This window comes from Danio rerio, chromosome 2 (assembly GCF_049306965.1).
Source record: "Danio rerio strain Tuebingen ecotype United States chromosome 2, GRCz12tu, whole genome shotgun sequence".
In the NCBI taxonomy this organism is placed as follows: Eukaryota; Metazoa; Chordata; class Actinopteri; order Cypriniformes; family Danionidae; genus Danio; species Danio rerio.
The window spans coordinates 39,119,379-39,136,525 of NC_133177.1; the positions used below are offsets into that span (position 1 = coordinate 39,119,379).

General features: G+C 30.1%; 1 gene segment (V, D, J or C); it reads left to right on the plus strand.

Moving 5' to 3' along the window:
* The window catches only part of trac (T cell receptor alpha constant), a 36,573-nt gene extending 20,801 nt beyond the window's left edge, over positions 1-15,772 (plus strand). The window contains 4 exon segments of the C gene segment in view: positions 12,519-12,698; positions 12,781-12,822; positions 13,496-13,603; positions 15,264-15,772. Coding sequence covers positions 12,519-12,698; positions 12,781-12,822; positions 13,496-13,602 — 329 coding nt within the window.
* The last annotated feature ends 1,375 nt before the right edge of the window (positions 15,773-17,147 follow it).

Here is a 17,147-nt window from a genome sequence, read left to right on the forward strand (position 1 = left end):
ATTGTAGCGTAAACGGAATAGTTTGACACCATTATGAGTTTACATTTAAAATACAATCTTGATGCAGGCTGGCTCTAAAATTGTTATTGCTTCTAATGATTATAGGCCAAGAAAGTTACCTCATCATTCTAATTTCATTAAGTTTTATGAGAAATATTACGTCAGTACGTTTTTGTAACCAACTCTATCCATGTGTGACTACGACAAACCGAATTTTCTTTGCAAGAGGAACAGAGCTTATCATAGAAAGCAGTAAGTTACTTAAGATATATTTTGATTTATCCTTTAAAATGTAGGATATTTAAAAGTTGTCATTTTAAAATACATAAACTTGTCTTCAGATGTCAAATCTCGCAATACGCTATTATGTAATTATTCATTGTGTAATAAGGTAGAGCTTAGACTGTCAGTTCCGAACTGAATTAAATACATTTCATTTAATTAGTAGCAAATTAAAAGATACTGTTTCTGCATGTAATTATACATGTATAAAAAACATAACGTAATGCAACGCAACAAGTTATATGGTGTTTGTATATTTTAAAATGGAAGGTAAGTCACAGTTATTGATTGAGGTTGAGATGAAGTCAGTATTTGTGTGAATGCTGCCAACAAGATTATATTTGGGAGTGGGACAAGATTAATAACAGAAACAAGTAAGCTTATATTGTCAATATCACTGAACATTTTGCACTGAAATGAATATTTCCATTATGTATTTAATTAAAAGTTTCACTTAAATCTTAACTAAACTAGTTTCTACAAAATATATCTGTATCCAGTCCTCATCAGGGGATTAAACTAGGCATCTTCTTAATAAAATAACAGACACTATTTATTAAGCATTATTATTATGATGTACATTCTAATTAAATGCAAACCGTGGGATTGTGTAGGTCATGTTTTTGCACAGACAAAGTTCATAGTGTGACATCCTCACAATGGAAATTAGTGTTTGGGGAAGGAACTAAATTAACCGTTGAACCAAGTGAGTATAAAATTAGTACTAGTTATAAGCCGCATATCTTTTATAAATGTTTACTTTAAAAGGTGAAAGCACATTAAATGCAAGTCTCATGTTTCAAATTGTGTTTTGTGAAAAAATTACAACATAATAATGAAATTCTGCGTTGATATATTTATATACAAAGACAAAAATACTTGATTAAATATGTCTTGCTGACAAATTGGTAAGACCTAGTGGTTTGAAAGATTGTGGAAATGTATACAGGTTGAATATGATCATTTAATTGTATGATAATCGTTATTGTTACTGCTCAGAAAAAAATTGATAGGACAGTTTAATGCAAAAAATATAGAAAGTCTGTTTTTGACATGCAATATGGTAATTATAACATTGTTATTATATTTGTATCAATAATATCTTCATTGAATGTAATTACTTTTATTCTAAACTTTCATTCTAAATGGTATATGAAATAGCTGGAATGCGGTAGTTTTTGGCACATGCTCAAAGGGTGTGTGAATGTCAATAAGATTACTTTTGGCAAAGGAACCAGACTGATTGTGCGAACAAGTAAGTAAAGCATTTCTAACAAAGGCAACATTAATACATGTTATTTATTTTAGAAGTTTGATTTCCTAAAACGATTAACTGAGTGATATGAAAAAACACAGATTTTGCACTTATTTAAAATTGAACTAAATCAATCAGTTCAATCAATCTAAAGTAATTGCTTTTCATAAATACTTGCATTATTCCTTATTCACCCACTAAATTCACTTATCTACATTTTTCAAAACTAATCAAAGTCAAATAGAAAACAAAGATTTCCAAGTAATGACCTGCAAGTTACTGGTCAATGATAAAGAAACAAAAGGTTAATGTAGTGTACTGTACTGCTGTGTGAATAATAACTACAAGATCATATTTGGAAGCGGCACCAGTCTCTTTGTTTCCTCAAGTAAGAAATTTCCTGATTTTCATGAGAAGATAAACGCATAACTTTAAAATAATAAAAGTGTTGATACTTGATGCATTTCTCTTTCCTAGTAAATATGACGAACATATGCAACACTTAATCTCCCTTGCACACACACAAACACAAAATCGAATGTGTATTTGCGTAAAATAATATTATTTGAAAATACATACATTCAAAATTTCATAACTTTTATTGCTAAAAAAAGCTCAGCGAGAGTTGTGTTAAGTATTATACACCTATAATAGGATTTAAAGTGTAACATGTAATGTTTGCAAGGTACAGATGTTAGTAGAATGATGCTAGTTTTTGGTATGTGACCAATCGCTGTGTGAATGATGCGTATAAGATTTACTTTGGTAAAGGGACCAAAGTCATAATACAGTCTAGTAAGTTCCGATTTTTACATATTTTACAGTTGCTTCATTTAGTTTTTTGCGTTTTGGAAACATCAAAATGTTAGTGAGATTATTCGCAATGTGGTGTCTGATAATTAGCTATGCAGGTTTATGGCATTAAATTTCTCTATTACTTTTTGTCCAAAAATGCATTTTGAAATATCGCAAACATCACACAAGTGTTTTGGTTAAAAATGTTGCGGGTAAATGTACCATGCTGTACTAATGTGTGAAAGCTGGATACAAGAAAATCATATTTGGACAAGGCACTAAACTAACAGTTGATTCACGTAAGTTTATTGTTATTTGCTAAACCATAGGACACAAGAGTGCGAACATTAAAAATATATTTAAATATTCTGATGATTTCATCACACCAGCCAAAACACTAGTAGTAATATTAAACAACAATGGCTTCAAACCTAATTTCGAAATATCTTAAAACTAGAATGTAATTTTATGTAATCAAACATAATAATGTAATTAAACATGATCAAAACACTTGACTATTGACTAGTAGCAATACAAAATAGCTTCAAATCACCTTTTGAAATACAGTAGCTGTAACGTTAATAAAAAAAATTTTTGAAGGAATTTTTTGTTTTCTTTAAACTTTTTCACTTTGAAATACATTCATTCAAAAATGTTTACACTACAATCTTGCACACTACAGTTGTCAGATGTTGCTAGTTTTTAGTATGTGGCTGTGTGACTGATGGACTTAAACTTTTCTTTGGCACTGGGACGAAACTTCTCGTACAAATTAGTAAGTCTTATTTTAATCTCGGCGTTTATTTTTTCAAATCGAACTTCTATCATATAAACTCATATAATCCCAAAAATGTGTTTTACTAAAAATGAAACTGAAAATATACAGAAAACGTGGAAAAATAGGACCCTTCACATAACTTTAAAGTAACTTGTGGAGTCATTAGGGGCGAAAATCATTAAGATAAGTGTGTATTGTGATGCCGAAATGTAATTGCAAATGTAGGATTCTAAACAAACAAACAAATAAATAAATGAATAATGGCTCTAAGTGTGAGAAGAGTGTGGGAACATGTTTATGTGGTCCAGTAAACCACTGTGTGACTCAAGGGGTTAACAGAATTATTTTTGGAAAAGGCACTCAACTCACTGTGCTTTCAAGTAAGTGATTTAGCTTGTTTTCTTGAAAAAAATTGAAATATACGATATTTGCCTTTAAAACTGAATATTTCACACTTAACATTTCTCAGTAGAACTTGAAAAACTGGCATTGTCGAAATTAAATTGAGAAACTGATTAAAATAATCTTGGAATAAAGGTAGTGATTTCAAACTATATTGGTTTTGTTATGCAATAATGCAAGCATTTAGGTCAATATGTCAAGTATCTATTATAGATTGCACTTGCTAATTGTTAAGCTATACAGTATATTCATATATATTGATAGCCGTTAGTCCTCAAAAGTACTTTTTAGTAATGTAACCGAAACAGATTCCCATGAATCTCGTTGTGAATTTGAACTTCGAGTGTGGAGGTAAAGATGATTTTTCCTTCGTCACACTTTTTAGTACGTAATGAATGACTGTGTGAATGATCGAATTAAACTGCTATTTAGCAAAGGAACAAAACTCATTGTACAGTCAAGTAAGTCACAATATTATTTATTCACACCAACATGTCATTTTATGCTTTTTATAAGCTAGTTATATAATGCTAATTTTATAGAAATAATAATAGGACTTCCGAGGTGTTTCTGATTATGCTAACAGTAAACACCACTAATGGTTTCATTTTGATTATGCACTAAACTAACTAATCAATACACGTCAGCAGCAACTATAACAAACATGATATTGAAAGAGAATTTTTTCAAGTTTTATTAACACTTTGCTTGATGGGGTCTTCATAAGTCTGTCATAAAACTTTTATAATCATTACATAAAGGTTATAATTGAGATTTTATAAATGTTTATAACTTGTTAACTGTTAATTCGCTTATAGTTATGTCAGTTTTAAAGGCTTTAAGCTATGTTTGAGATGTCTTTGTCCTGATAACTTGACAACGTAACTTGTCATAAATCTGTCATAAACATTGGCTAGAGTTGTTCTAGAATAAATGTACTGTGCTTTACTGATGTGTGAATCCTGGAGGAACCAAGCTCATATTTGGCTCAGGCACCAAACTAACAGTTGTTTCAAGTGAGTTTATTGATTCTTCCAATGACCATACAGAAACGCAGAGTAATTTCAATATTTAAATAATTAATTTAAATAGAAGAGTATAGATTTAGAAGCTGTAATCAATCGCACAGAATAATATCCAAACAGTATAAATGCATCAAACAAAACTATACTTTTGGTATGTTGTTACAAAAATAAATAGTTTTAAAGATTTTGTAAGTTCAAAGTTTTTAATAGTTTAGTAGTTTGATTGAATCATAAATCAATTTTTCATAAATCAATACACTTTATAAGTGCATAAAAACAAAAACTGCTAAGCAGTGTTTATATATTGTATTATTATAATTATTTTTAATGTTTAAATACCAGAACATTTCTAATGTATCACTTAATTTTTTCAAGAGTTATCAGTGTGACAGTTTTAACTTTATTTTAGTTTAGTTTTAGTTATTTTAATCAGACTGAAAAATGTGCACACGTAAAGCAGATGTTGTTGGTTTTTGGCATACAAGAAATAAGTGTGTGAATAATCAGTTCAAGATTTTCTTTGGCCAAGGGACCAAACTTATAGTTCAAGCAAGTAAGTTTTATCTTTAAAATCGTAATTCTCACTCAATCATTTAATTTATTTATTTTTTCTCGTTTTAATTAAACTGCTGCTTAAAAAAGTGTCAAGGATAATATTTAGGTGATGATAGATTATCAGATGTTTCATGAATGTTTTTATCACATAATTTTCTTCTGCAAAAATATGCCTGAAAATTGTCATTACTATAAAATTTAATTTGATTATAAAATTGAACCGCTGAGCATGTCTTTGGAGTTCAAAAACTCTTTCATTTTCAAATTTAATCAGTTTAGACTGTGTAAAAAGTAAAAAAAAAAACAGAATGAATTAAATAGTAATAACTTTTGTCGTTTTTAAGTCTTGCAAACATCTTAAATGATAATGGCTATCAACAACGAACCATAGATATTTATTGCTCAGAAAACCATTAACCATTTACAAAGAGCTGATAATTTTCTAATAATGTATAATATGTTAATTAATTATTAAGTGATTCTTAAACTCTTTAGCCAGACTAATGAATTGAACACTGCATTAATACACATTTCACATCAAATATGAGTATGCGATCAACAGCAGTGTGACTCAAAGTGGATTCAAATTTATATTTGGAAAAGGCACTAAACTAACCGTGCTTTCCAGTAAGTGACTTTCATTTATTTATTTAGGAATGATAACTAAATAATTTATTTTGTTTTAGAAACCCTACCATTAAAAACTTCAAAGTTCCATTTCAACTCCTGAACATGTAATGAAGTTAATTGACACTTTAAAAATGTGCATGATTTCAATGGAAAAACTGCAAAAATGCTCACAGTAAAAATCCGTAACCTGCTTAACAGTATGTTTTCTCAATATATACAGTGCAGTAAATAACCGTAAATTTCCTTTCTCAAAATTCCCTGCAGAACACTTAAATTTTTCAATTTTTGGTTAGCATTAGTGTGGTTCTTTTTCATTATTTTGTCATCAGTTATGTACAATATTGTTGCATCTAACATTGCAAGATAATGCTTATTGCAATAATATATTGTGTAAATGTTAGTACTTTAAACATCGCTGCATGACTATAAATGAATGCAATACAGTAATTTACTGTAAAATGTTTACATTTCTTCTTACATTCCTCTCACATTTTTAATAGTAAAATTCTGGCAACCACAGCTGCTGTTTCTTTACCATAAATTTTACGGTAATTTTTTTAAGTGTACTTCACAGTTTTCACATCAGATATAATTTAAGGAGGATTATTACACAATAATTAGCAGTTTATTTGGTCATCTGGATGTTAGTTTTTGGCATATAGTTAAAGACTGTGTGAATGCTGGACTTCAACTTTTCTTTGGAACAGGGACAAAACTTGTGGTACAAATCAGTAAGTTTAATTTTAATCTTTAAAAGACTATTTTTTGTTCTTTTTGCCATTTAAAACCTTTAGTTCATCAGCCAGCCATGACTGTGATTGCCAAGGAATATATATATAATGCAATTAATTTATTATCTAAACTATCTAAAAAAAAAAGACAAATATAAAGACCTTGAGTAGACAGGAAACCACAGTATGAATTATCTAATGAATAACAAAATCATATTTGGGGAAAAAACAAAATAATTAATAATTCTAGTACATTTTTTTATCTTCATCACTTGGTTTTTAGATCTATATTTATATCAAATTTGCGCTTTATTTGATTGACTTGATTATAAATTTCATTTAAAGCAGTAAAACATTAGGGTTGTTATGCCTGGCATGATGGAGGAAGTTATTATCCCTCTACAAACCACTGTGTGAATAACAATTTTGGTAAATTAATATTTGCGAGTGGGACACAACTGTATGTTCAACCAAGTGAGTACACCTATTTATATAATAAATATAATAACACATATATTTTTTCATGGGACATGATATCTGTTTTTAGAGTCATGAATATTGACATTTAATGTGCTAGCAAACAGACCTTTTCAAAGATAAAAACAATTAATCTACAAACATTAGCGTATTAATAATCCAAATATCAACAGGATTTAGTGTAATGTCAAATTTGAAAACTCCAGCCAAAACTCTGAGTGTTTTTCTGTAATGAGATTTATAGTTGTGTGACTCAAAATGCATTCAAACTGATATTTGGAGAGGGGACGCAGCTCTTTGTGTTATCCAGTAAGTTATGATTTTGTTTATTATACGTTAAAGTGATATTCTGCAAAATGTTTCAATTAATTTACTAACTGGGCAGGTAATCATATGACAGTTTAATAGTGTAATTTTTTTTTTCTATAGAAGTTTTCTAGTATGTAGATCATTACAATATGAAGAATTGAAACAAATATTTTTACAGTATTACCGTATTTTAACTGTAGTGTCTCGCACCAAAATGAGCACCGCAGTTTTGGCATGTCGTTTGTTGAAGTATTTATAACACAGACAGTCACTGTGTGAATGACAACAATTACAAAGTGATATTTGCGAACGGAACTCAGTTGTTTGTACAAACAAGTAAGTAAAAGCTTCATTATACTCACGTGTTGAACTAGGGAAAATCCCTAATTTTTCTAGTAATATAAAGTTTTATTTTTAGATAAATACTTGACACTTATTGCTTGTTAACTTTAGGAACAACATCTATTGTTTTGTTTTAAAAACATTAAAAAGCAGATATTTAAAATAAACTAAACACACTACAGTCTTATTTTAGAGGATCGTGGCAGCATTGCTAGTTGCTAGTTTTTGGTATGTGGCTAAAGACTGTGTGAATGACGGACGTAGACTTTTCTTTGGTGCTGGGACAAAACTTCTTGTACAAATCAGTAAGTTTTTGCTTAATGTTTTAATTGAACGTATTTTGTGGTGCACGCATTTTGTTCACCATTTCAACTATGATTTCAACGCAAGTAAAGAATTACTTTTGTTACAGTGAAAACGTAATTACACAACTGATCATCATTTAAACTATTCAAATGATGTATTTCTCATAAAACAAAACAGACAAATAAAAAATATCAAGTATAAAGGCCTTAAATGCACAGGAATAAAAATGTCAGACAAAACCACTGCATGAAAGTTGAAAAAACTACATTCCAGAAAGTTCTTCTGTATACATCAGTAATAGTTGAGAATATTCAATATGTACACATTGGTCAAGCATTTTGAAAGATGTCCATTTTAAAAATTTGCAGACATTATAAAGACAAAAAATTATCAGAAATACATTATAAGAATGTACATTTACATCAAAGTTGCACTTCCTACTTGTCGCTAAAGCAGTTATTATTATTTTTAATTGAGGATTGATTTAATTAAGTGAAGAAAATCATTATAGCTATTGAGTCTAACATGATGGAGGATGTTAAAGTTTTTATTCCACCACTAACCACTGTGTGAATGGCAATACTGGTAAAATAATATTTACGAATGGCACCCGACTATATGTACAAACAAGTGAGTACAACCATTTAAATGATGATATATGCAAATACATATACAATACAAGTGTGATTTAATCTAATTATCAGTCAAATTTGCTGTAACGTCAAAACTCGTCATAGAAAATAGTGTCTTGAATGTGTTTCTGTGCTGAAGTGTATAACTGTGTGAATCAAAACACAAACAAACTAATATTTGGACAGGGGTCGCAGCTTGTTGTGTTATCCAGTAAGTTATGGTTTTGTGTATTTAAGCTGATATTTCACTAGCGATAAAGCTATTTTTTTCACACGTTTATCTGATTTTAAATCCATACATTTGTTCTACCTGTTATTACAATTGTAACCGTATTGCTGAATGTCTCGCATCAAAATGAACACTGATGATTTGACTTGTCGATTAGTGTAGTATTTATAACACAGACAGTCACTGTGTGAATGACAACTACGGCAAAATGATATTTGCGAAGGGAACTCGGTTGTTTGTACAGACGAGTAAGTAAAATCTCATTTATGTTTGGAAATAATTCATGCAAACATCAGATTTAAAAATATCCTGCAGGAATGTCCACCATAGACAGAGCTGCCTAAATAAAAACGTATTTAATTATTAAAAGGTTTAAACATTAGATGTTTATAGCTAAACGACACAAGACATTTATTTGACCAAAGAAATGCAATAATTGCTGTTGAAAAGTCATTTCTGAGGAAAGACAAAGCAAGTTTATTTATATAGCACATTCCATACACAATGGTAATTCAAAGTGCTTTACAGGAACAGCGAGTGCAAATTTTTATTACAAAGGTAACTGTCGAAATCATATTGAAAGATCATAATTACATGCTTTATGTAATCTGTCAAGTGTATATACAGTAGACACCACGCGACTGGTTTTTGTGCTGATAGATCAGCCTGTGGGAATAATAATATCAAAATTTTCTTTGGAAGAGGAACAAAATTAACAGTACAATCAAGTAAGAGATTCGTTCATTTTAATCAAAGATAAAGCTGTAACTTTAGATTAGAACAGAACTTTTGAATTTTAGTAAATAGTTAAAAATAGTTACATAAAGGCTTCACTGAGACATACATTATTTATCAATATTTGTAAGGCCACATGTTACAAAATTATTTTTATTTTAGAGAATCATGACAGAATTGTTCATGAGGTTGTCAGGTTTTGCTAGTTTTTCGTATTAGGCTGAAGACTGTGTGAATGATGGATTTAAGCTTTTCTTTGGCACGGGGACAAAAGTTGTAGTACAAATTAGTAAGTTTATTCATTTTTGAAAGAATTTTGAACGTATTTCATGTGTCTGTGTCAATAATAATAATAATAATTTGTTAATAAACAAATTCGGTTTAAAAAACAATCGATTTATCAAAATTGCAGCATCGAATTAAATAAACGATTCAGCTCAGTGATTTTGCACTTATAAACAAACAAAATAAAAAAGTCAAGTGAAAAATATAAAGGTCAAAATGTGTCTAAGAAACATGGAGTAATTAAAAAAAAACTATATTTAGTAAATCAAGTAAATTTCACACTTTCATAATCACAAATTCACATTTTATAACTCACCAAATAAATATGAAATACAAATGTCTACTTTTGTGTTCTTAACAACTAAAACATTTGTGAATTAAAGTTTCATTATCATTCACTGTAAAAGACATATTTTTGTAAAAATGAAACATTATTCTGGCAAGTACTTATAAAATATATAAAATATTAAGTGATCACACTAAATTTGACCATTTTTAGGTTGTTAAATATTTCTTGCTGTCAAATGGGTTGCATACAAGTAAATTTTAGAAATGTGTGTCTATATCACTTTGTTTTAATTCACCATAAATACATTTGATAGCAGTAAATAATCATTGTTGTGACACGGAAAATGTTGAAGTTATTATCCCTCGACTAACCACTGTGTGAATGACAATATCGGCAAAATTATATTTGCGACTGGGACACAAGTGTATGTACAACCAAGTGAGTAGAACCATTTAAATAAGATTAGCTTATCATTTTATATTTGAATATTAGAGTCATAAATAGGGACATTTTATACTGTATGAATTGTGGCATTAAAGTTATTTAATAAAGACTACAGCAGTGTCCACTTTCATCACACTTCACTCAAAGTGATATTATATTACATATTTATATATAATTACTGCTACGTCTGATCTTTTTAGCATGTATACTGTAGGTACCATCCAAACGGTTTTTGTACTCGTATATCAATCTGTGTGACTACTAGCGTTAAAATTGTTTTTGGAAGAGGAACAAAATTAACAGTGCAATCAAGTAAGAGAATAACTATTTTATTGTTGTCGAACTGTCTTGATTGGGGTCAATATAGATTAAAATGGTACACAAAAAAGTTTGTAAAATTAAAAATGTATAAAGCCAGCATTTAAAAATAATCTGATGAACGTAAGGTTGTTCATCAATGCATTCATTTACATAAAGAAAAAATAGCTAAATTAAAAAAACTATGCAAATGTTCAGCATGGATTAACAACATCATAGTAATTGCTTTTATTTTTGTATCTCTTATTTCAATAATGGCTCATTTTTTATTTCCGGAGATAGAAATTATATAAAAGATTATATTCTATGCATTTCTGTTTGGCAATGTAAAATCAATATAACGACAAATTTGGAGTTGATTCATTTGCTAGGTACAAACGAGGCTGAATGTCAACATTTTGGTATCATTTGAGTTTTATAAGTAGCTATTATAGAGTTTTATAAGTAGTTCGTAACATTGAGCTTGTAAAATTTTGGCCACGAAGAGGATTATTATATGTGCATTTATCATTGTGTGACGAACACTGCTGACAAAATCATATTTGGAAAAGGGACACAACTATTTGTGCACTCAAGTAAGTAGTATTAAATGGATAAAAGCCATAGTATACAGTACCTATTATTATTTTTGATTTATAAAGCAACTTGACATGTAGCTGTTCTGACTCAATCCAGATATGGCAGAAGATTGCAATTATATAAAAACCAAACTCATCCATTACAGAAACAATTCAGAAATGCTACATAATTCGAGGTAAAATTGATCAATGTTAGCATTTTGCGTTGCGCATGACAAAAGGTGGTTGAACTAATTTTTCCGGCAAAAAAATGTTTAATCATTTAAAATTCATACACTGTAGTATGATCGTCTAATATTTTCTATATTTGTGTAAGTACTGTTAAGAATAGGGTGTTTAATTGTTCTATTAATATGTCTGTTACTATGAATAATGATTAAAACATTATTTAACCAATGTTTTAGTTGTTGAAAACACGGAAGTTTACACTTAACATGCAGCTAATATGTATACGATGCATATAATCAAGTTAATTTGATTCAAAGACCAAACTATTCTGTTATTACGCAAATTATAACAAATTCTTGACATAACGAACTATTAAAAACAACAAACTAAACATTTCCATGTTAAAGTTGATTAATGTTAGACTTCCAAACATTATGCTATAAATTTAACTAACACAAAGCAAATGCACATTTAGTCTCTATAGGTAAAACAAGAGAGAGAAAATAGTTATGTAACTATTATAATATTATAAATTGATGATTTTTTCTGGTCAGAATAAACATGCACATATAGTGAAAGTGTAAATGAGTTTTTGAGATGAAGTATGAGCCTGTGGGTCTTGAAAAATCAGTTGATACTTTGACTGTATAGGGTAAGAATTTGTCGTTTTATTAATATTTTAAATATTCATTGAGTTTGTTGTCATGTGAGCCCATTATTAAGACTAACAAGTTTTAATATTTAATAAAATATATTTTTTTTTATTGTAAAGTTTCAAAAGCCTCTGTTAAACATCATTTGGACAACATTTGCCATCCAGCATACTTTCAAATCCAACTAAGCTGGCTTTTTCCAGCACTTTTCAATATCCGGCAATTTGTTTGTCTTTATTAAACCTACATTTATTGTTTAAGAGACTGACGTATTTGGGATTTTCTTCTTGTGTTTTACAGAAACTGAAGTGAAGCCGAATATTTACCAAGTGGGAAACTCATGCCTGGCAACTGACTTCACAAAGCACAACGTGTTCAACATTACCGATTCACCTTTTCTTAAAACGTCGGCTGTCCGATATTCAGGCCAAAATTACTACAGCAGCTTAAAATTCGGCTTAGATGACTGCGAGGAGACAGGTAAGAATGATCACAAAGCTTTTACATCTTCATCAATCAGTTAATGGTCACATTAGATTAATCAGCTTTTCTCTACTTTCAGGCGTTTGTTCATCATCCGGTGGAGGTACAGATTTAGAAAGAGGTGAGATTTGTTTCACTTTTATATACAGTTAAAAGGGAAATATAAGCAATATTTATTCTTTTAATAATTAGCAATAGTTATTCTTTTTAATTCAATATTTCTCAAGTGATATTTAATGGATCAAGGAAATTTTCACAGTATTTCCTATAATATTTTTCTTTCTGGAGAAAATATTTCATGTAAAACAGTAATTTACGCTCCCATAGATTTCAAATTGTAAGGCTTCATACTGTAGCAATTTGGAAATAATGAAAGTGCCTTGATTATGCTTATTATTGATTATGCATTTAATGCAGTTTATGGATGGGAAAAATCTCAAAGTTTCAAAATTCACGATAAATTGAGTTAATATTTCCCAAAAGAAGCACTTTAGAAGAAATAATTTTTAGTAATTGCAAATATGTAATTAGTGTTTGGTTTCTGACACATTTTAAGGGATTTACCAAACAAAACACTGGATGTCTGACCAATCAGAGCAGTTAAACGTTTCAAAAACATAACTTTTTTTTTTTTTTTTACATTAGATGGATGTAAACCGTTAAAATAAAACAATTAGCAATTTTTAAAATAGCCTAATGGGTGCACCTGTAAACAAATTAAAAAGTGCTGGATTGTTCAGAAAACTCTGTAAACTGTTGAGATGTACTAATGTTTGTTTTTCTTAATTCTCCAGATGAAAAAGTCAACTTCTTGTCACTGGGCATCTTCTGGCTGAGGATTCTCTTTCTGAAGACAGTCGTTTTCAATGTGCTGGTGACTTTCAAAGCATGGATGAGCTAACGTGAGTCAACTTGTTATCTTGTAACACTGGGTCTCATTCACTAACTGCATGTTTATTGGTGTGAACACACTTTATAGGCATATATAGAAACAAATGAAACCACAGGTGAAATAAAACTCACTGCAGATGAAATGCTCTCTATATTTATTATTGTTCTTAGAGTCATTTAGCAGTTCGTTCGTAAAATGGTGGACGAGATGTCAGTTTTTAAAAACATAGTCAATCACAAGTCAATCTAGGGGTCAGATTTACAGGGATGTTTAGATTAAACCAACTTCAACTAGAAAGTGGAAATGTTGAAATCATTTTGGTTGTTTCATTGCATAATAACAGTGTTTTGGGACAGACACTCTAAAAACCATACCCAACCATTTAAAAATGTTATTTAATATAATAAAAAATTGTAACAAAATGATTTGGTTTGTATGTTTCTGAGCCACATTTTCGATGAAACATTTTGGCCATTCATTTACATGACAGTGGCATTTTTGGGGCTTGTTAGTCCAATGGTCAATATGAACAAACCCATATTCGTGGGTAAAAAAAATATAAATAAAATAATTTAAAAGTTAACCCAATGGTTGGGTTTCTCCATATTTAGGTTTAAAAAAATAACGTAAAAATTATTTTGTTGTTTTGAAAGTGCAGGTTTTAGAAAATGATGCTGTTATGGTCTCTGTGTAAACTACAAAAAATGTAATTTTCTGAAAATAAAGATGTCAAGCACATGTATATTTTCTGTTCAGTCTGTAGGGTGAACAGTCAGTGTGTGTGTGTGTACTTGACAACCAAAACAACCAATAGCCTGGCATGCAGAAAACACTGTAATAACCAACATAATCTGTCACTGCCTTCCATTTTGAAGAGAAGTTTGGTGTCACGCTTCATTTTATTTGTAAGTGCTCATTCCCTATATGTCCTAATCCCTTCTATGGGTTTGCCCTCCAAAAGTGATCGCTTCTAAAGGGATGAGCCCTTCCAGTTGGAATGAAGCGTGTGACACCAAACTTCCCCGATCATTAAACCCCAAAGTGTCTTATTACTATAGAAACCCTTGAAATGGCTAATTTTGAGCACTTCGAAATGGCAGCCATGATTGTTTACATTCTGAAGTGCCTATTGTAATGCAAAATATCCCATTTGGGATGCATTGTATATAAGTGAAGGTGATTAAAATCAGGGTATATAAAGCACTAACAATAAAAATGCCATTTAATAATGGCGTAAACACCAGTAAACTGCAAAATGCCAACATTTGTTAATCTCATCGTGTGATTAATCTAAATACTCTCCTGCTTTAAATGTTGAGTGGGAAAAGTCATTCGTATAAATAATATAAACTTTTCCTCATAAAGTCAGTCACAAAAAAGATTTTTGTTGCTAATATTTCACTATGTCCGGTTAATAAATCTCAATAGTAGCCTATTATGGTTAAAAGAGGATTTGTTCTGGTACCTCGAAAACATTTGAATCATTTTCGACTGGTTGTGAATGGCTCACATGGCTATGCTGGAAGATCTTGTTTTTCTGCGAGAATATCCAGTAAGTACGCTACTTGTATGCAGTCTTTAGTGAATGAGACCCATTGTTGAATTGGCTAACTGTACAGATTACCTGTTTTGTTGAAAGAATTACAATTTGTCTATTATTTACCTTACAGGTCTCAGAAAAACACCACGTTTCATCAGTTAAATTCATGAGACTGAACTTTTACTGACGACAACAGAAAAAGCTGCATCCCATTCCAGATCATCAGATGTGCACAGATGTTGTTAAATAGCAATGGAGGGATTATATAACCGCCCTCAGTAATGCAAAATCATTATTGATTTGAGAATTACATACACATTTGAATGTCATATGTTTATATAGGATTTTTAAAAATATTTCATTAAGCTTAGCGTACAGTAGAGGTATATTTGTTTCAAATTTAGATTATTTCTCCTGTGTAATTTCTATTTTAAGGTTTTCTACATATATATTTTTTGTAAACATCTTAAATTGCTTTGGCGCTGTATTACATCTGAATATTTCTGACTATATAGCTACAACTTATTATTTACAATTAATTTACAACCTATTCATCTCATTAAGTAGATTTGTGCTTTTTTTACATTGGCAGATGTTGTGTACTGTACAAAGAATATGCAAATAAAATGTGTAAATGACAAGTCGTCCAGTTGTGTGTATTATAAATGCATTATAAATGTGTATCATAAATTCATAATGCATGAAAGTGTGTAGGTATGATTAATAGATCATTGACTAACCATTAAGGATCAATTGCACTGAATGGTAATCAAACTAGTTACAATTAATTAGTTGTCATTTATTTTTAAAATACAAATGCAGTTGTGTTGGTATAATTAAAGGTAATTACTTAGAGATGAACAGCATTGGGGAAAATAATAGGCTTGTGCTTCATCCCGCTCCATTTCAATCATGTTAAAATGTATTTTGTTTAAAGAATTGTTTTATGTATGAAATAAATGAATCAAACCAAATCCAAATTTATTACTAACAAAATGTCCACATGCTAACTATTTTTCAATAAACTTTATAGTCTCTATTAGGACTATTTTTGATTATTGCCTTCCCAATCGCTATGCAGGATGAGTAGACCTAATCTGTTAAAGTCTAACTATTAAAGGAAGGCTGATTACCCATTAAGATCTTAACTATTAAATTGAATGAGCTTGTAGGTAAATACATTACTATTAAAGAATGAGAACTCGTTGAAACTTTTTAAAATCTTAATTGCATATTAAAGGCAATGGCCTGAATTGCTGACCTGATAGAGATTAGTTGAATTAAAGGGTCAGTTCCCCCAAAAAATTTCCTCACACTCAAGTTGTTATAAACTAATGAATTTCTTTCTTCAGTTGAACACAAAACAAGATATTCTGAAGAATGTTGGGAAAAAAGCAGCCCTTGACATCCATGCAGGCAAAAAATAATATGGAATCAAAGACAAATCTTCCTTTGTGTTCAACAGAAAAATGAAACAAGTTTTGGAGCAAGTAAATATTCCAGGAAGAGTAAATGTTGGCGGAATTTTTTGCTTTTGTGTGAACTAGCCCTTAAATAGATGTATTAATTTTTTTATCTCTCTCTGATTTCTCACACAATGTTTAGTCAGTATATATATATGGTCTTCATGGTAGTTTTACAGTACATTATGAACACTAATGTTGTAATGTGAAACCAAGAGCAGCATTTGGAGTATGCTAGCTGCTACTACACATCAGCATGCAAAATACAGTTTATATAAAACTTACACTACCTGACAAAAGGTCTTGTCATCTATCCCAGTTGTAAGAGCAAAAGTAATAACTTGACTTAGTTAATCAATTGGAACAGTGAGAGAAGGTAGATTTTTCTGATGAATCATCTGTTGAATTGCATCCCAAACATCACAAGTACTGCAGAAGACCTAAGATAGAACCTGCATAAACCCAAGATTCTTATAGAAATAAGTCAAGTTTGGTGATGGAAAAATCATGGTTTGGGGTTACATTCAGTATGGGGGTGTGCGAGAGATCTG